Below are 20889 nucleotides of genomic sequence, written 5' to 3' on the forward strand. Positions count from 1 at the left end.
TTTTCTCAGAACTCTGTGCAACCTGCTTCTGCATATTTAAGGAAAGAGAAGCCACACAAAGGTGGAAGGAGTTACGCACAATGTGAGCATCATTTAACACTTAGACAACAGACTATACAAATCCAAGGAAGGACTCACATGTTGCAATTGGCTGTGGTCTTGGATATGGACTCCAGCACTTTTTATTTTATTTGTTTATTTTTTAGGAGATAGTGTCTCACTCTGTTGCTCAGGCTGGAGTGCAGTGATGTAATCATAGCTCTCTGTAATCTCAAACTCCTGAGTTCAAGTGATCCTCCTGCCTCAGCCTCCCAAGTAGCTGGGACTGCAGGTGTGACACTGTGCCAGGCTATTAAAGATCACTCATTCACTCACTCGCCCGCTCACTCACCCATTCACTCACTCATTTATTGACTCAGTCACTCGCTCACCCCTTCACTCATTCAATTATTTGCTCATTCACTCACTCATTCACTCATTCACTTATTCACTGAGTCACTGATTCATTCACTCATTCATTTACTCACTAATTCACTCATCATTCATTCATTCCCTGTCACTCATTTACTCACTCATTCCCTAAGTCATTCATCCACTCACTCACTGATTCACTCATTTGCTCACTCATTAACTAAGTCACTCACCAATTCACTCACCCACTAATTCACTCACTCATCATTCATTCATTCCCTGTCACTCATTTACTCACTCATTCCCTAAGTCATTCATCCACTCACTCACTGATTCACTCATTTGCTCACTCATTAACTAAGTCACTCACCAATTCACTCACCCACTAATTCACTCACTCATCATTCATTCATTCCCTGTCACTCATTAGCTCACTCATTTATTCCTTCACTCGTCCACTCACTCATTCACTCACTCACTCTCATTCATTCAGCAGCACCCACAGCAGGTTCACTATGTGCTGGGCTCTGCTGTTGCCCTGGGCCTGCAGCAGGGAAGGGTCAAAGGTATCCAAACCCACCACATTCAGAGTTCAGCAGGGGGACCTGGCAGGAAGCCCAGCAGGTGAAATGCCCATGTATGACACTGACGAGGCTGTTTTAAGAGAAGCAGGGAGGGAGCAGGGGTGTGCGTGGAGGCTGAAATTTCTAAGAGGGTGATCTGGGGAGGCCTCACCATGCAGGTGACCTTGCAGGACAGACCTGAGGAAGGTGGGCAGGGTGGGTAGGGAGAGGCGGGCTGGGCTGAGGAAAGAGCAGGCTGGGCCTGAGGTTGTCGGGTGCCCACAGGGGCCTCCAGGCAGCTCCAGGACCTGGTGGGACCAGAGGACAGGTCAGTGGGCCAGTGTGGGGCCTGTGACTCTGAGTCAGTAGAGGAGAGGCCTGAATTATATCTAATAAGCACACTCTGACTTCAAAGCTGAAGCTGAGAACATCAGAGGCATGGGGCAGGGCAGGGGGTTGGGGGCTGGAGACAGTAGAGGACGGGGAGGGAGCCCGTGCCGGTCCAGGTCACAGGTGGTGGCTGGGCCCTAGTGGCTCCAGATGCAATGAAGAGCCGGGAGATTTCCTGAGGGACTTAGATGCTGGGGTAGAGGAGCACCCCAAGGCTTCAGCCTGAGCCCCGGTGAGGAGGGAGTCGCCAGGAGCTGAGGTGAGGAAGGCTGAGAGGGGGTGTATCGTGCGCGGGTGCAGAGGCCTGAGCTCAGCTTGGCCCCTGCAGATTGGAGATGCTCACTCCATGCACAAGCAGAGACAGCAGGGGAGGGGAAGAGGCTGCAGCTCCAACACACCCAGGCACTGGGTCGTGGTGCCCTCCTGGCGGAGAGCTGCTCCCTCCCGGGACACCAGAACTCCAGGGCACATCAGCGGCTTCTGCGTTCACCTCAGAGGGGAAGAGGGAAGGGCATCTGCCCTGTGCATGTTCTCCATCAACTTGGCCCAGGTGGCACACCTCCCAGTGGCTCCTGTGGCCCCGGCCCCTGGTGTTCACAGCCAGGGCCCTGAAGAGGGCTGGACTCAGCGGCTCACTTGTGATGAACAGAATCAGACAAGAGGCGGTGGTCTCTCCTGAGGCTGGGCTGGGAAGGGCTACGTGTTCTGTCCACTTGAACTCTCTCCCGGTGCTAGTCCTGGCAAAGCCAGCTGCCCGCCCAGGACAGAGGGCAGCCTGAAGCGGATGCCAGGGAGAGACCGGGCCTTCAGTCCAACAGTCTGGAAGCAACAGAATTCTGCCAGTGGCACAGGAGTGAGCATGAGCCTTCAGAAGACATCGCAGCCCTGGGCAGACACCTGCCGTAGCCGCAGGCAGTCCCTGGTGCAGGGGGCACAATGAAGCCTGCCTGAACTCCTGGCCCCTGGAGTAATTATTCCCGTGATATACGCGTGTGCTGGTGAAGACCACAGAAGTTTAATCTGTCAAGGGGCAATAAAGAAGGAACACGCGTCAGTCCTCCTGGTGGGCGCGGCACAGTCAGCACTGTGTGTAACATCTCTTGGATTAGATGATTCATTGCTAAGGCCAAAGATTTTTTTAAAAAATACTTCTAGTTGTAGAACTATTAAAATACATGACTTGCAGGAAAAAAAAAAAAGCCATGGCTGTGCTCTTCCATCTTAGCTACAGGTATATATTAATGTATGGGAATTCCTTGACTGACAGCAATGGGCCAGCCTCATGAGAATAAATGTGGGGAGATGACCAGTGACTGCCCTGACCCCAGCCCTTATATGCAAATTTTTGAACATATCCATAACCTAGGGTCTGCACATTCTAAATTTTATTGTTTTTAATTAACTACTTTTACTACGGAAACAATACATGTTCATTGGAGGGAAACATACTATTACCCATACTAAGTAAAAGAAAGGAAATAAAATGCTGAAATACATTTACATATGTATGCACACCCACACACACACTCATACACACTCTCTCACACACACGCACACAGGCGTGCACAGGCTCACGCTGTGCCCAAGTCTGCCTTTTCACTTATTTGTATGTCCGGAATGTATTTCCATGTCCGTAGATACTTATCTTCATAACAGTAAAAACAACTGAATATTATTCCAGCGTACATTTTTACCATCATTGATTTAACTCTTCATGTTTGAACTGTTAGGTTGCATCTATTGTTTTCTGTATTATAGACAGTAGGATGACAAATGACCAATCCTCTCATGTTCAGTTATAAAAATATTGCGTAAGGAGATAAGGGACATTTGGTTAAAATAAAATTCAGTGTGCACTACCTTCTCCACATGTGATTTGCTCTAGAAAGGCATGAATAATTAGCCCTTCTACTCTCCAGCACAGATCCTGAGCCCAGCGGTGAGCGCAGGTGCTGAGAGCCTGGCCCTGCTCTCCTGCCGCCAGAAGGCCAAGGCCACCCAACTGCCACCTTAAGACACCCAGGATTCTCCTTTCCTTTTCTATTAATAGAATAAACCCAGGCCGAGTGCATGAGAGCAGCGCTCTCTGACTTTGCACTCATTGGAGTAACCTAGGGGCTTGTTTAAAATTACACGTTCCCTGGCTGCACGCCCAGAAATTGGACTTCAGTGGTTTAGAGGGGGCGTGACGAGACCAGGTGATTCTGCGGACCATGAGGGGTTAGGAATTGCTCCGTTAATTCTGACCAAGGTAGAGATCAGACCACCCAGTTCGTCCGCAGCAGGTTTATTTTTCCCTCCTTTGCAACGAATATTCGATGCTCAGAGGGATGAGCCCCAGGAGGAAGCGCGCATCCGAGAAAAATCAACGCCTCTCCATCTTTTCCCCAGGACGGCCCTAAAGCGAGCCGCTCCTTTGCCATGCCTTCACGTTCTCCGGTTCACAGAACAAGCCTCTTTCCAGTCTCTTATCTGTTCAACAAACACCCAGTGCACAGGATCACCCTCCCGTGAGCCGTCGAGTGGGGCCGCTTCGGAGCCCTTCGCCGTGGGGTGAGCACTGAAGGAACCGGGGCTGCCCTCTCTTCCACCGCAGGGTAACGGGCTCCAGGCGGTTAAGCTGTGGATGGAAGCCCGCAGCGCCTTGGATGTGCGTATCTCAGCATGTGGAGTTCACGGGTGGCGCCGGCCGACACACAGCAGCAGGCGTGTCCGTGGGTAGGGAGGGCCGCCCCGCTCCCGCCAGGCCAGTCCGGTTGTGCCTCCTCCGGCCCCACTCGGACTCTGGCGCGCGCAGGCCCGGGCACCAGGACGTCTGTGAGGGTCGCGCCCCGAGACCGTCCTCCACGCCAAGGCTTTTCCACCCCGTGCGGGGCTGGGGATCCAGGAGTGCAAGAGCACCTGTGGCCCCGAGAAATGGCAGCTTCGTCACGGCCCACCCCGCGGTGCTTCCGTCCTCCCATCACCTGGAGGATCCACTCCACGTCCGCCCTTCCCGACCTCAGGCTGCAGAGGAAACCTGGGGGGCGGGGGTGGGGTTCGACGAGGCCGCTCCCCAAGGCTCCCAGGGCCACCCCAGGCGGAATCCTGCGGCCAGCGAGAAGCTTCGCGCGCGGCCGGGCTCGGTCCCCACAACCTCCGCTCCCAGGTGGGGTCTCTGCGCCCCAATTCCACCTGTCCAGCCATCGCGTCCCCTGCAGCTGCCGGGTTTCCAACCGCCCAGGTGCTGGCTCCCATTCACGGTCTCACCCGCCCCCGGAGATGCTCCCTGGGTTCCAACCCGCCCCGCCCTGGCGCGCCCGGCAAACTAGGTGACCCCGCCCCCGGCGGTCCCCCTACCCCCTCCGGCCCCACCCTTGGCGCTCTTATCCTGTCTAGAGCCCCCAACCTGAGTCGTCCCGCCCACCTGCTAGGCTCCCGCACCTGCGACCCGGCCCCACACGCCGGGACCCCGCCCACCTGTGGCGCTACCCCGCCTCCACGGCTTCCCCCACCTGCGGCGCCACCCCGCCCCCGCCCCCGCCCCCGCCCCCAGCCAAGCACTCCCTAGTAGGAGTGCTCGTGCCGGTCGGCGCCCCGGGCCCCGGTCCTGGCCCCGGCCACCGCCGCGCCCGCGCCCCCGCCCCCCGCAGGCTCCTCCCGCGCGCTCGGCCCCGCCCGTCACCGCCCATTGGCGCTGGGGCCAGGCGGGGGCGCGGGCGGGGCGACGGTTCCCAGTCGGGCGCGCGCGGGCAGGGTCCTCATTGCCTGCTGCGCACCCGGGCGAGCAGCTCCCCTCGGCCTCCTCGCCATGGACGCGGACCACTCCCAGGGCCCCAAGGGCTCCTTGCGGAAGCTCCTGGAGCACCTCTCCGGAGCCGGCAAGGCTATCGGCGTGCTGACCAGCGGCGGGGATGCCCAAGGTGCGCGCCCAGCTCCGGGCGGCGAGGGAGGGAGGGACGGACGTTGGGGGGGTGGGCCGGGCGACCGAGATGGGGGAACCGGGGAGAAGAGGAGGGAAGTGAAGGGGGAAACCGGTGAGAGGAGCAGGGAAGCGGTGGGGACCAGAGAGAAGCCCGCCCCGGGGAGGGGTCGGCGGGGGAACCTGCGGCGCGGCCCCGGGGTCCCTGCCGGGCGGGGGCGGGCAGGACGTGGCGGCAGGAGCTTCACCTGGAAGGTGAGTGCGCTTCCCACCTCCCGTGTGTTTTTTGAATTGAGCCCGGCAGAGGGGGTCTCCTGGAGCGCCCTCGGGGTCGTTCTGCCTCGGAGCTGCAGGACTGGGCCGGGCGTCCCCTCTGAGGCTTGGGGACGGCGCGACCACTTCCTAAGCCGTTCCCCCCCAGCTCCGCCCCACGCCACCCGCAGAATGTGGTGGAAGAAACGGCCGGGTCCCCGCGCGCCTCCTATCCCATCGTGCCCCCGCGCGACGAGGGCGGTCCCGGTGCTGCAATGCGGGACGCGGCGGGGTTTGTGCGCCGGTTCCCGCCAGGCGTCTCAGGGGCGGTTCGGCTACGCCTCGCGTTTCCGCTGGGGGATTTTAAAAAGGGCTTCCTGCGCCCTCCCCGGCTGTCGCCTTCCGGCTCGTGACAAAACCGAAAACTAAAATGGGTCCCGGCCCTCCCTCCCCCTCCTGCCAGTCTCCGTGGACGGGAAGGACCAGGAAGCGGAGACTCCGGGACGTCACCCGCGCGCGGCGCGGGCCCCGGGCTTCCCTGGCCCCGAAACGTGGACGCTGCTCTCGGGGAGGCCCGAGCCTGGGCCACTGACGCGGGCGCGCGCGGAGGGCGTGGAACACGGGAGGGAGGGGAGGGCTCGGTGACCGCGCGCCCAAGCCCTGGGTGCACGTGGGGGCGCCGGTGCGCGTAATACGAAGTGACCCAGCCCGCGCAGCCCCCGGCTGGTGGATCGGTGCTGCCCGGGCGGACGCAACCCGGGAGGCTTCGCGATCGCGCGGCTGGAGACACGACGGTCCCGAGCCGGGTTTTGATTGTCATTTGCCGGTTTCCTCCTGCGGCGGTTGCGCGGAAAGGCCCGGATGCCGGGTTTCCTCCCGCTTGGGGCCGCGCACTGCACAAGGATGGACCGGGAGGGGCGCGCCGCCCACGGCGCCCGTGACCTTCCCTTCGCCCTTGAGCGCGCGGGCGGGCGCGGGTGCCGCAGGTTGGGGCGCTGTGGGCAGCGCCCCGCCCAACGCGGGCGCCTACGTGATGCCCGGCCCGTCGTCTCCGTGCGCTCCCCGGGCCCGCAGCGCAGCTCTCCAGGGCCAGCGCCGGCCGCCGGAGCGTGGTAAGCCGCGCTGCGGCGGTCCTCGAGAGACCCGGGTGTCAGTGCCAGGCCCCGCCCGGGAGCCCGCCCCCACCCCCCTCCTGCCGCCGCGCTCAGGGGAAGGGCTCTGGAGGTAGCGTTCCAGGAAAACGACAGTGATCTGTCTGCCTTGGCTTCCCAAAGTGCTGGGATTACACATGTGAGCCACCACACCCAGCTTAATTTCAGGGTAATTTTCTGTTGGATGTGAAATTATGGTAAAATTGCACATATTAAGATGACCACAGCCACCAGTTGTTGAAACCATTTTTTATACTAGAAGCTTTACAATTCAGCGTTCCTCCTGCAGGGATGGGTTCTCAGAGAAAGAAAGCGTGATGCAGCTGAGGCTGGGATTGGAGAAATAAGGGAGTGAAGTGGAAAGAGCCTGCTCCGCCCCGCCTACACCGGCCCGGAGATGTGGGGGGTCCAATGGGGCCGCCTTGGGGCCGGGGCAGGACCAGAGTGGCTTCTCAGTCAAAGGCCTTCAGAAGCAGGAGGGGCACCTTGAGTGACTGACCTTATCCGGGCAGCCAAAGAGAAGAAACCTTTGGCACAGGAAGAGGAACTGATCTCTGGAAGCCACCGGGGCGGGTGGAAGGTCAGAGTTTCAAGGTTGTTTTGGAATTTCGGTGCCGTGGGCCTGTGCGGCGGCTCATCCTTGTCATCTCAGTGCCGTGGGAGGCCGAGGCAGGAGGGTCGCTTGAGCCCAGGAGTTCCAGAGCATCCTGGGCAACACAGTGAGACTCTGTCTACAAAAAATAAAAAGTTAAGAAAAACAGAAGATGCTGTATTGGGAATATTTATGGGTCATTGTCCAAAAGTTTGCTAAAATGCTTGGGAGTTCGTGAGATTAGTATACATTGGCAGAATTACCGTGTTTTCTGTTTCCCTGGTTTTGCCACCTGGAAGGAGTTTTACATATTGGAGGCTAGTAAGCCCACGCCTCTTCTCTTCTGGAGAAAAAGGTACTTTGGAAACCAACATTATGTGGGAACATGGCTTGGCGAGTACAGCCTCGAGTTAATGGGAGACAGCTGCCCTCCGCTCTGCAGGTGGCATCAAATATGGTGGCCTCGAGCCCACATGGGTCACACCTGAGCTGTCCCTGGGGAAGCCCACCACGGTGGGTGGTCTGGGCATTCTTTCCCTGGCAGAGCCGAAGCCACAGATTGTTTTGTAGACTCTGTAAACAGCTTTATCCTATAGTGATATGATCTCGAACCTTTTGAGCATTTGGACACGTTTTGTTTTTTGGTTTTTTTGAGGAAGTTCACCTCCTGATGTGCTCAGGCAGCCTGGTCTTAGCTGCCACAGACTTACCCTGACAGTAAGTAGGTTACCCCTCCAGAATTTATCAGTTGTGCCCCCATTTCTTTTACCATTTTATTCTGAGTCTATATTAGTACTTGATTTTCCCTGACATAGAAGACTATTGCCATTAGCAAGAAATGAGAGAACACATGAACATTCAAGTATTAATTTCAGGGGAATTTTTTTTCCTTTTTCTTTTCTTTTTTTTTTTTTTTTTTTTTGAGAGGGAGTCTTCGCTCTGTTGCCAGGCTGTAGTGCAGTGGCGCAATCTCAGCTCAGTGCAACCTCTGCCTCTCAGGTTCAAGCAATTCTCCTACCTCAGCCTCCCGAGTAGCTGGGACTACAGATGCGTGCCACCATGCCCAGCTAATTTTTGTATTTTTAGTAGAGACAGGGTTTCGCCATGTTAGCCAGGATGGCCTTGATCTCCTGACCTCGTGATCTGTCTGCCTTGGCTTCCCAAAGTGCTGGGATTACACATGTGAGCCACCACACCCAGCTTAATTTCAGGGTAATTTTCTGTTGGGTGTGAAATTATGGTAAAATTGCACACATTAAGATGACCACAGGCACCAGTTGTTGAAACCATTTTTTATACTAGAAGCTTTACAATTCTCATCTCCAAGCCTAAATACATGACCCCCAAGATAGGCATCTCCTCTCTTAGGGAGAAAGACTCACAAAGAGAAGTAACTTAGGTAAGGACATGCAGTGCATACGTGGTTGTGGTAGGAGCAAAACAGATCTTAATTCCCAATATTATACTCTTTCGCGGGCCATGAAGAGTACCTAGGTCTGGCACTGTCACCCAGGCTGGAGAGTGGTGGCACCATCATAGCTCACTGCAGCCTTAAACTCCTGGGCTCAAGTGATATTCTGAATAGCCGGGAAGACAGGAAGGCACCGTCATGACCAGCTTATTTATTTATTTATTTATTTATAGAGATAGGATCTCCCTATGCTGTTGAGGCTGGTCTTGAACTCCTGGCCTCTAGTAATCCTCCTGCCTTGGCCTCCCAAAGGGCTGAGATCACAGGCATGAGCCGTCATGTCAGGCCTCCACCATGTTTTTCAGAGGCCATTCTTGGTGAGGCTGCTTAATTTGGTTAATGCTCGAAAGTGAGCAAAACCCAACCTGCTCAAAATTATACAGATATTCTTTGGATGGCTTTGTTAGGGGAATGGAAAACACCTTTTTATGGTGATAGGGTCAAGGTGGCAATAATGATATTCAGGCTTAATACCAATGCGATGGGGTGCATTTCCCCCCAGTAGAGTTGGTATTTAATTATAAGATAAAACTGAAAATGTCTTTTCTGTATTCCTGAATCCCCAGGCCTTGAATGAAGAAAGACTATTTCTCAGGCTGGTTTGTGTTTTTTTTTCTACTTCTTTGGGCATCTTCTGTTGTCCTAAGACATGTTTGCAAACTGAAATTGATTTTCACTCAACCTAAAATAAGCTCCACAGCACTGGGTGGTGGCCTTAGCATGACTAAGTCCCCACCCCCACATAGTACTGCCACACACCAAGAGTGATTTATCGTCTTAGTCACAGGTTGTGGCTTCTGCAGGGCCTGGTTCCGGGAGGAGCTGAGCGGACTGGGAAGTCCAGGCGCATCCTCAGACTGGGCTGATGCGAAGGCTGTGTCCTTTGTCCCTGTGGTGAGGTGAACATCAGTGCAGCATTTATAGAAAGTCCACATAAATTGCGTGAGTGTAAACCTTTCCAGTCGCAGTGAGAATAACTAGCGTTTAGTGACTCCTTGTTCTGTGGCCCTCAGTGGTCCTGGCCACTAACTTATCCCCGCTTTGCCCATGAGCAAGGGAAGCCCCAGGTGCACCGGCTTCCCTGAGTCCCCAGAGCTCCGTGGTGGGGCGGGCCTGTGGCTGCAGCAGGGATACTCGAGGCTGCGTGCATCTGTGCCTTCGCTGGTGTCCTTCCCGCGCCCAGCTGCCTGGCGCTTGGCAGGAATGCAGGTGTTTGCTGCCTGCCTCTAGCCTGGAGTCTCCACCAAGGAGCAGGAAAGCAGGGGTTCTAGCTGTCTTCTTTATTCATGAAGTCCTTTAGATGAATTCAGCCCTCACTAATCAAAAGTGCCTTGTGATCCTCAGGTCAATATGTGTAAGCTGTTAAGACTTAGAGATTAGAACCTTAAAACCGTAGTCAGAATTGTGAGGTTTCAGCTGACTTGACATGCATTAGGTCAATGCCACACATATTTATTGGACAGCAGGCTGGAGCCCTACATGGGCGCCTTTGGTGTCTGAAGCTCTGCTGGCTGTAGAGCCCAGTGAGGTGGGAGGGGACTTGGAGAACAGTGCCATTCTCCTCACCCCTTCCCTCACCATCCTGAGCACACACGTTCTTTAAGCGTATCTTTTCAGTGTAAAGGGCAGTCATTAATTCTGCAAAAATGACTGGATCAGGGAGGCAGTGTGTTAGAATGATGGTGTCACCCGTGGCACAGTGGGAGATCTGTGTAAAGGCATCATTTTCTGTGAAAGCAAACTGCTTTGTGTGGCATACCCGGATGACCCTTTGAAGCTAGATGTTTTGTCATCTTTCAAAAGAAGCATGCTGTTCCTCTCAGTTACAGAAAACTAAAAGCTTTTGATACAGGACTCCAACTTTTCATCAGGGAAAATTAGGTCTCTCTAAATAAGCTCTGCCCATCTGATGGACTGTCAGAAGCAATTAAAATCAGGAAGATGAAGATACGGTAACAGCACAGTCAGAGGAAAGGTCAGGGTACCAGGTTGCACATCCACAGTGCGGTTCTGCTGAGAACGCCCTGGAGGAGGGCTGCACGTCGTGGTTGGGTTGCTTTTTGTGTTTCTTTTGCACAAAACCTTTCTGGCATGTGGTTTTGTTTGTGACAGAGGATCTGCCCAGAGGCTGCACTTGCCCTCCCCACGCCTGGGTTCTCTCCGTCTTCACCCCCTACTCCCAGCGCTTTGTTTGGAATTGCAGTCATTGTGCTTGTCAGGGTGTAAGAGGCAGCCAGACACACAGCAGACCAGAACTCTGAGAGGCAGAGGCTTATTTATAACTGGGCCCGGCCCTGCTGTCTCGAGTGCTGAGATAAGGTCTCGCTGTTTTCCTTTGCAGAATGGAGGCATCACTCAGTCTGTCTTCTCTCCCTGTCTCCTTCTTCCCTGCCCTCTTCCCTAACACACATCCTCAGTGAAAGTCTTCAGGAGACAAAGGAGAAAAGGCCGCACTGTGCTGGGCCCCCAGCCCCAGGGCCCGTTTGCTATCTTCCCAGCTTCCTGTGCCCTGAGCCACGTGGGGGAGCCTGCGGAGGTGCAGATACTGACTGCATGGGACAGAGCGAGGCTCCGACTCTCTCTGGGGCCAGGGGGGCAGTTTGCAAGTCCAGTAAGATCAGCTTCTCCAGGTTTCTCCAATGGGAGACGCTCAGGAGTCCCGTGAGATTGTTTTCTGACTTTGACGAGGATTTTGACACAGAAGATTCATTAATATAGGACCCCTGTCTAAATGTGCATCTCTAAATGAAATCTGATCTGAAGTTTTCTGAATGGAAAACGATGGAAAGCGTGGCATGCAGTAACCTCGGGGAGGCATTCCTTCACGTCTTTTCAGCTGTGGGTTAGTACGATTAACTGCAACTTCCGCCTCCCAGGTTCAAGTGACTTTCCTGCCCCAGCCTCCCAGGTAGCTGGGATTACAGGTGTGTGCCATCACGCCTGCCTAATTTTTTTTTTTTATTTTTTTATTTTTAGTAGAGACAGTGTTTCACGGTGTGTGTCAGGCTGGTCTCAAACTCCTGACCTCAAGCGATCCACCCACCTCGGCCTTAGAAAGTGCTGGGATTACATGCATGAGCCTTTGCGCCCCACCTTATTTCCGTGTTTCTGTAATCTTCAGGCACATTAACGGACCGGCTTTAGGTGAGTCAGGGCAGGCTTTAGGCAATAGAGCCACACCCTTTCCTCCCAGAGCTGTCCCTCCTGTGGTAGGGACCTGTGAGGAAAAGCTCTTGTCTTCTGAAAGCGCCCAGGGGAGCCTCTGGTTGGGGCCTTTGACCTGAGCTGATGGTGAGGGAGGAGTTGGTAGAGGAGGGTAGGCCAGCGGAGGACTTTGGATTTGCCTGGGGTTAGCTGGGAAGCAGGTGGAGGTGACTGACTGCCTCCCATAAGGGTGGCTTTGTGGAGAGGAGGGGAGGGGAGGCCGGGAGTTTAGGGTCTCACAAGGAGCAGGCCATAGATGGAAGGTTGTGGGATGGGGCACGTGGCAGGACAGCCCTGTGCCCACAGACACACCCCACCGAGCGAGCTGGGGGTGTGTCAGGGTGTGGGGTAAATGGGTGCTCAGTTATTGCAGCTAGAAAGCAGAGCCTGTGCGCTGTGGCAGACACAGGCAGGTAGGGGGAAAGGAGAATCTTCATAGCAGTGCTTAGAAAAGCGAAAAATGGGAAAGGCAGCAAAATGCGATCAACAGGAGACTAATTCCATGATGGCAGCGTTTAATAAGGAGCTTTGTGGTGGCCTGTCAGGAGGTACACAGGACACTCAAGCGCAGTATTGAACAGCAGACTCCAGAGCAGCTCTGCACAGCAGAGCCCGCTGGGGCCAGGGGGCAGTTTTCACACCCAGGCAGATCAGCATCTTGGTTTTCTCCAGTGGGAGAATCCCCCAGGAGTGAGGCTTGCATGGGTGGCCTGTTATATATGCAATTTAAAATGATTTAGTTGCCACATTAAAGAAAGGCTGGGGGTGGAGCAGGGGTACTGGGTGCCATGACTCATGCCTATACTGCCGGCACTTTGGGAGCCCAAGGCAGGTGGATCACTTGAGCCCAGGAGTTTGAGGCCAGTCTGGGCAACATGGCAAGACCCAGTCTCTACAAAAAATAAAAAACAATTAGTCTGGTGTGATGGCATACACCGATAGTCCCAGCTGTGTGGGAGGTTGAGATCGGAGGATAGCCTGAGCCCAGGAATTGGAGGCTGCAGTGAGCTGTGACTGCACCACTCCACTCCAGCCTGGGCAACACGGTGAGACACTATCTCAAACAAACAAACAAACAAACAAAAAGGTAAAAAACTGGCAACTCACTATTTTAATAATTATTGTATTGATTATTAATATTTTACACCACTTTCCATACTAAGTCTTTGAAACCTAGTGTCTACAGAAGCTTACAGCACACAGCACATCTCCATGTCCACGGGATGCACGTGGCCAGCGGCTCCTCTGAGGGACAGTGTGGTCACGGCAATGGGTGGCGTATGCTGTCTGTATTTAGAAGGTCCCCAGTGTGGGAGTTTCTTCACGGGCTCTGAGGGATGTGCAGGGAGGGCTGACCCTGTCCCGGCCCGCAGAGGATGCTGGAATGCAGCGGGATGCCGCCGCGCCCCCGACCCAGCCCCTCTGCTGCCCGAGCTCTTTCCCAGATGTCCATTTGGCTAACGTCCCTCACCTTCCCGTCTTTCCCCAAACGTCACTCTCAGGCAGGTCTGCTGGCACTCGGTTGTCACTGGCAGCCCCTCCCTGTCCACCACACTCTCAACAGCCCCCACCCCCACCCTGCTTGTCATTCTCTCCTTAGCGCTTAGGGTTATGTGTCCGTTCCATTCGCATCATGCATTTGTTCGCTGTGTTTCTGGCTTTCGGGTCTCTTCTGATCAGAACAAGCTCCACCAGGGCCAGAGGCTTCCCATTTTGTCACTGATGCATCCACACGGTGCCCCGCAGAGGCAGCACTTGGGAGGCTGAGCTGGACGGTGGGCCGGTGGTCGAGTGAAGACCCCTACAGATTTATCGAAAGCCCTCCCCTGACCCTACCAGAAGACACGGTGGTCTGCACAGTCCCGGAAGTCAGAGAGGCTCCTGGCTCGATGACATTGAACTGGGTTTGGGGGCGGGGGGAGCACCTTGACAGAATGCCCCTTGGCATCCCACCTCTCCTTGCCTACATTATCCCGACATTATCAAAAGAGAGAGAAGAAGCTAGGAGAAGCTTTGGCAGCAGGAGTGATACCGGTGCTGTGTGTGCTCATTTTTCAACAAACCAGCAGGAGGAGTGGACCGACTGACTCTATTTCTCAAAAAGAATTGGTGCATTGAAATTACAACTGAGTGAGCAGGAGTGTGGGAAAATTCGGGAAAAGCGGTTCAGTGCTGGGAGAGAAGGTGAGGCTGGGAGCTTCATTACTCCAGACAACAGGGGAGGTAAAAGGATAGAATCCATCTATTTCTTATTTTTATTGATTTTTAAAAAATACAACTTAGGGCCAGGCGCAGTGGCTCATGCCTGTAATCCCAACACTTTGGGAGGCCGAGGCGGGTGGATCACGAGGTCAAGAGATTGAGACCATCCTGGTCAACATGGTGAAACCCCGTCTGTACTAAAGATACAAAAAATTAGCTGGGCATGGTGGCGCATGCCTGTAATCCCAGCTACTCAGGAGGCTGAGGCAGGAGAATTGCCTGAACCCAGGAGGTGGAGGTTGCGGTGAGCCGAGATCGTGCCATTGCACTCCAGCCTGGGTAACAAGAGCGAAACTCCGTCTCAAAAAAAAAAACAAACAAAAAAAAAACAACAACAACAACTTAGGCTGGGTGTGGTGGCTCAGGCCTGTAATCCTGGCACTTTGGGAGGCTGAGGAGGGCGGATCGCCTGAGGTCAGGAGTTGGAGACCAGCCTGGCCAGCATGGTGAAACCCTGTCTCTACTAAAAATAAAAAATTAGCCAGGTATGGTGGTGCATGCCGGTAATCCCAGCTACTTGAGAGGCTGAGGCAGGAGAATCGCTTGAGCCTGGGGGGCGTGGTGAGGGGGGCGTAGGCGGAGGTTGCAGTGAGCCGAGATTGCACCACTGCACTCCAGCCTGGGCAACAAGAGGGAAACTCCATCTCAAACAAACAAGCAAAAAATACAATTTAGATTTTATCAGAGCAGATTCCCAGGAAGCTGAGATTTGTAAACTGGGAAATCTAGGTCTTCCAATTAGCCAGGAAATAAGGATGATCTGACTCACTCTTGCTAAGCCCTGCTGTGCACCAGGGATGACTCTGCCTAAGGAAGAAGTGGTCTTGTGACTCTCTCACCTGCACTGTGGTATAGTGAAGTCTGTCCTATCAAGAAAGAGAGTCAATGATCCGTCCTGTCTGTTGCAGTTAGAGTAACGACCACATATTTCCTAAGTAACTGCTCCCTTATTGTCTCCAGGTTTATTTTTGGTTCTCATAATAAGAAGATCACTTCCCTGGAAACTGGGGTTTTTTGGGAATTAGGAAGGGGTGTTTTTCCAAATGTTAAGGTTCCTGCATGGTAGGAAAATGTTTTCTCCTGGGAATCCTTAGGAAAGCTGTCTGATACCTGGGTTGAGCTCCCAAAACCAAAACAAAATGAGATGGACTAGCCCCAGGATGCCGGAGCTGATGGGACAAACGGTAGCTTGAGTGTGTGGAGTGAAAGACTCTGAAGCTGCCCTTCGTCCCAAATGGCCATGTGCCAGGGCAGCCTAAGGAAATGGCGAACCTGGTGACATTCACTTGTGAGCCTGGAAAGCCCAAATTGCAAGTTCGCACCTGTGAACCCGTGAGGCTGGGAAAGACCGCATCGCAAGCACTCGAGCCTTCGCCCCTGTCCTGTGGGTGACAGAGCCCCTCAGTAAATGCTGACTTTTTTCCCCTTGGCATTTGTCCACCAGCATTCTCCTCCCTCCAAAGCCAACACTGAGTGTTCCTGGAGCTTCCTCAGGTTTCACCCTACAGGACCCAGCGTGAAGCAAGGATTTGCAGTGCTCACTGTACAGCAGTTCAGAGGGAGGGCTTAGAACCAAGCAGGCCCCACCCCGGGCCGTTCAGTGAGCTTTTGGTCTCCAGCAGGCATCGTTTTCCTTCAAGCTCCCATTGGTGACTCTAAGGCACAGTCCTTGTCATAGAGGAAAGTAGGAAGTCTTTAGAGGTGAAATGAAATAAGACTAGGATTTACACTGCAGCTTCTCCCCTTACTGATGTTGTTACCTTCTGGTAATCAGTTTATGCCCTGCAGAGCCTTTCCCCTCCCTCTTTCTCATCCCTCCAGGGAGGTGTCAGAGCTCCGCTGGCTTCCTGTGAGAATCACCCAGGTCAGGGCTCTGGCTGTGGGTGTGCCATAACCAAGGGGCGCCCTGCAGGGCCCTACTAAGCGCTGCCAGCCCCTGAGCTCAAGGGGGACCCATGAATAAAAGCCCTTTGCAGTGTAGGACTCCATCCCACCAACGTGCAAGAGAACAGAAGTCCTTTCAGGACCTAGAACTGTATCTTTAAGAGTGTGGTACCCCCATCACCTAGAAATTGCTAGAAATATAGGTTCTCAGGCTCCCTCTCCACCTGTGAAACCCTAGGGGCAGCCCAACTACGGGTCCCCAGTGGGGTCGGGGCGGGGTGGGGGGGCGTTCGGCTACTGATGGTGAGCTTCTGCTTGTAGGGTGGTGTCATGATTCTTTCCAGGTGGGTGCAGGTGAGCCCACGGGGGTGGGGGAGGTGGGGAGAATCCAGGCAGGGACTTCAGGGACTGAGTTTAGTGCTGGTGTGCATTTTTACTCTGTGCGGGAGTCTCCTGGGGTCACCTTGTGTATCATGTCCAGCTTTTTTTTTTTTTTGAGACGGAGTCTCACTCTGTTGCCAAACTGGAGTGCAGTGGCATGATCTCTTCTCACAGCATCCTCTGCCTCCTGGGTTCAAGTGATTCTCATGCCTCAGCCTCCCGGGTAGCTGAGACTGCAGGCCTACGCTAATTTTGGTATTTCTATAGAGACAGGGTTTCACCACGTTGGCCAGGATGGTCTCAATCTCTTGACCTCTTGATCTGCCCACCTCGGCCTCCCAACGTGCTGGGATTACAGGCATGGGCCATCATGCCTGGCCATGCTCAGCTTTTAAAAATTTTATTCCTTCTGCTATTTCTTTCCACTTATATTTTCTAAAATTCCCAAGTTCTTCATCATTCCTTTATGAAAGACCGGGTGGTCATGGTGGGAACGAGGTCTTCAGAGAGCAGGGGGCAGAGGAGGAGCAGGGGGAGGGGCAGAGGAGGAGCAGGGGGAGGAGCAGGGGTGGGGCAGGGGAGGAGCAGGGCCCAAGGGCTGCCACCAGGTCTTAGAGTTGTGCTTCTTCATCACCTGCTTCCCAGTGTTGGCACAGGCTCAGTGTTTGGTGGTTAATTCATCCATCAGAGTGACCATAGCATAAGGTCCTGGAGCCAGAGCTGTGCCTCAGCCCCTCGTGTTGAAGAGTCCAGGCACTGTCAAGCCTGCCTATTGGAGAGATGGGTGAGAATGTCCCACAGGTGTGAGGCCAAGGGGGCGGGAGGCTCCGTCCTGCCAGGAATAAACGGAATCAGGTGGGAGGCAAGCCAGGCGGTCTTCCTGGGAGGTGCCAGAGCCCGGAAGCGGAGGATGAGGAAGAGCGTCCGAGCAAGAGCACTGGCAGGGCTGCCACCCAGGCTCAGGGACAGGAGGCTCCGAGTGCCGCCAGACAGGTAGGAGGTCCCTGGGCATGGCCAGGAGCTCAGGGGAGCTTGGGTTTTCTTCCTGTAGCCCTGGGAACCAGGAGGAAAGCGGTCACATTTGTGCTTTAGAAGAGAACGTTGAAAGTGGTACGGAAGCCATCTCGGACGTGGTGTCGAGCGTAGAAAGAAAAAACGTGTGAAGCTCCACAGGACACGGCGGCCAGCACTGGCCCCAGACCCAGTTCTCCAAGGGGGTGGGGCTTGTGTGACCATGACTCACTTGTATTTTTTCTAAACAAGAAGAATGTCCTCATAATTTACTTGCATAAAAGCCAGTGGAAGAGAAAACGCTGTTGTAATGATTCTAGCTGCAGTGTGGCTCACGTCAGAGGGAGTTGGGCATTTGGGGGCAGCGCTGGGAGAAGGTGTCCATTGCGTGGGCTGGAGCTAGCAAGGGTGTTGGCAGCGTTCAGCGCCAGTGACAGAAGAAAGTGGTGCTGTTTGGCAGGAGAGCGCGTACAGCGAGCGGAGGAAATGGCCAGGTGAGCCGACCTGCTGCGTTTTGAAACACTGAGTTTGATGTTCTTGAGAGGTGGCCACTAGTTAATCAGCAGGTCATTAGAGTTTTTCATGTTATAAACTAGGTTTGAATATGATGTAAATAAGACTATGTTATATATATGTATGCATGCATACGTATTAGACACGTAGTAAACACGCATTTACCCCTAAAATAGGTTTTCTCACTCAGAATTGTCGACTTTCAGAAGCAATGGGTACCCCAGCATCGCCGACCTGGCCCAGCGGCATTTCAGGTTTTCTAAGCGTCTTCTGAGCGGGTGGCCGTCCAAGCGCACGTACGGACGCCCCTGCAGGACCACGGTCCTTTCATTTGTGGCTCATTGACTGGAAGCATCCCTTGCTTCACAGCCCACGAACTGCAGCATCGTTAAGATGGGCGCTCCCAGGTGTGTCTGGGAGCAGAGGCACTGAAAGCTCAGGTGCTCCTCATCCTTCAGCAGCAGCGCTGCGTGGTTGTGGGTGCGGGCCTCGTGCCTTGTAACTGCTCTCCCGATGGGCCTGAGCTCCTTAGCCACGACAGCGAGACAGACCCTCCAGGCCCCAGAGGTAGTTCTGAGACACAAGCGGCTTCAGCTCCCTGGACCACAGTGGAGAGGGAGGTGGAGGCTAACACAGATATATGATGATACATTGTATAACATCTGCTGCAGCGAGGAGATGGGGCTGAAAGACTTATAAGTTGATACATTGTATAATATTGTCTGAGATGGAGGCTAATGACTTACATGTCGATATGTTGTATAATTTTTTTTTTAAGTGGAGGGTCTCCCTTCATGAGGTGTGGTTATTTATAATATGCCTGTTTAACTTTACTGATCATAAAACTAATATGCCGGTTTCTTTTAACTTTATTGATCATTCAACTTGTTTTCTGTTGAAGCCCATTACCTAATTTTTTTTTTTTTTGAGATGGAGTCTTGCTCTGCCGCCCCAGCTGAAGTGCAATGGTGCAATCTCTGCTCACTGCAACCTCCACCTCCTGGTTCAAGCGATTCTTCTGCCTCAGCCTCCTGAGTAGCTGGGACTACAGATGCATGCCCAGCTAATTTTTAGTAGAGATGGGGTTTCACCATATTGGCCATGCTGGTCTCGAACTCCTGACCTTGTGATCTGCCCACCTTGACCTCCAAAAGTGCTGGGATTACAAGCATGAGCCACGGTGCCCAGGCAATTTTTTTTTTTTTTTTTTTACAGTGGTAGTTGGTGATGAGATGATCCATTTTTTATCTCCTTCTCTTATCACACACAGAATGTCGCTAGCTGCAAATAAACATCTGTTCTGCACGTTGTTGGGTTGGATGGAGTGGCCTACAAATTGGTACTGAGCTCAGGCAGGGATGTTTTGAACAGAAAGTCCTCCAGGCTCTTAGACTCAGCCTGGGCGTAGGGCACCCTGCATTGCGTTGGCTGTATCTTTTAGTCCTTACCCTCGTCCCAGAGGGCTGTGCGTACCCTTCTTTTGTATCAGGAAATGAGGGCATTGAGAAGTTACAGAACAGACCCATGGTCCTGGGTCCTGAGTGGCAGAGCCGGAATTGCCGAGGCCCTTCAGTGACTCTTGCTCCTGTTTCCTCTGCAGGTATGAACGCTGCTGTGCGCGCCGTGGTGCGCATGGGTATCTACGTGGGGGCCAAGGTGTACTTCATCTACGAGGTCAGTGCCTGCCCCACACTCCCTGTTGCTCTTCCTTCCACCTGCCCAGAGCCCTGCAGTCACTGGCGTATGCTCACCCCTGCCTCCTGCTGCTGAGCAAGCCAGGTCCTGCCTGCCAGGGTCCTTCCCCAGCCCACAGGAGCCCCGATGGGGGCTGTTTACATAGGGCGCCGTGCTTTCTGGTCTCCAGGGACGGATGCCTGGTCTGTGAGGCTTTTGTTAGGAAGTGAGGGGAGAAAGGAGAGGGAGCCCCAAAAGCCATGCTCTTCTTATTTTTAGATAGTCTTGCTCTGTCATCCAGCCTGGAGTGCAGAGGCGTGATCTTGGCTCATTGCAACCTCCCAGGTCAAGTGATTTTCTGCCTCAGCCTCAAGAGTAGTTGCAATTACAGGTGCCTGCCACCATGCTGAGCTATTTTTTTTGTATTTTTAGTAGAGAAGCGATCTCACCATGTTGGCCAAGCTGGTCTCAAACTTCTGCCCTCAAGCAGTCTACAAGCCTTGGCCCCCCAAAGTTTTGGGATTACAGGCATGAGCCACTGTGCCCAGCTCCAAAAGGCCATTTTGATATCAACTTCCTGGTGTTGATTTCTAAGATTAGAGATCAACCAATGGACTCTTAATTGGTTGTATTGGTGGATTGGTTGTATTTGTTTGAGGCTCTCATTGCTATAGAAGTGATTTGTAGGCTGAATTAGAATAAGCATTTAGAGAAATGGGGAACAACAGCCCCTTTGAGCTTTTCATCATTAATGTAAAAAAAAAAAAAAAAAACACACCTATGCCAGCTGTTGTGTTACTTCAGAATGAAGAGTCTTCAATTAAATAGCAGGGAGGACTCCCTATCTGCTGCATTTGAAGTCCTGGCAACTTAAGACTAAAAAGCATTTGAAGGGAAGGCACCAATAGAGTTTGGATCACAGTATTTATTTCAGAAATTATTAGGAAAAAATTTAATGTTTACATTTCTAAAACATATTTTTTAAATGTAAGTTCTGGGTACATGTGCAGAATGTGCAGGTTTGTTACATAAGTATATACATACCATGGTGGTTTGCTGCATCCATCCCCCCGTCACCTACATTAGGTATTTCTCCTAATGTTATCCCTCCCCATCCCCCTGCCCCCTGCTATCCCTCCCCTAGCTCCCCCACTCCACAACAGGCCCCAGGGTATGATGGTCCCCTGCCTTTAAAAATGAGAAGAGGGTATTTTTTTTTTTTTTTTTTT

The 20889-nt window shown here is 53.5% G+C and overlaps 1 protein-coding gene across 1 annotated transcript in view; it reads left to right on the top strand.

The window, feature by feature from the left end:
- The first annotated feature begins 5032 nt into the window (after nucleotides 1-5032).
- Nucleotides 5033-20889, top strand: part of LOC108294504 (phosphofructokinase, platelet) — a 95569-nt gene continuing 79712 nt past the window's right edge. Inside the window, exons 1-2 of the mRNA XM_017516399.1 lie at nucleotides 5033-5266; nucleotides 19587-19660. Of these exons, the coding sequence (XP_017371888.1) occupies nucleotides 5155-5266; nucleotides 19587-19660 (186 nt within the window). The 5' untranslated portion in view covers nucleotides 5033-5154. The remainder of the gene's footprint in view (nucleotides 5267-19586; nucleotides 19661-20889) is intronic.

Source organism: Cebus imitator, unplaced genomic scaffold (assembly GCF_001604975.1).
Source record: "Cebus imitator isolate Cc_AM_T3 unplaced genomic scaffold, Cebus_imitator-1.0 Scaffold583, whole genome shotgun sequence".
Taxonomy (NCBI): domain Eukaryota; kingdom Metazoa; phylum Chordata; class Mammalia; order Primates; family Cebidae; genus Cebus; species Cebus imitator.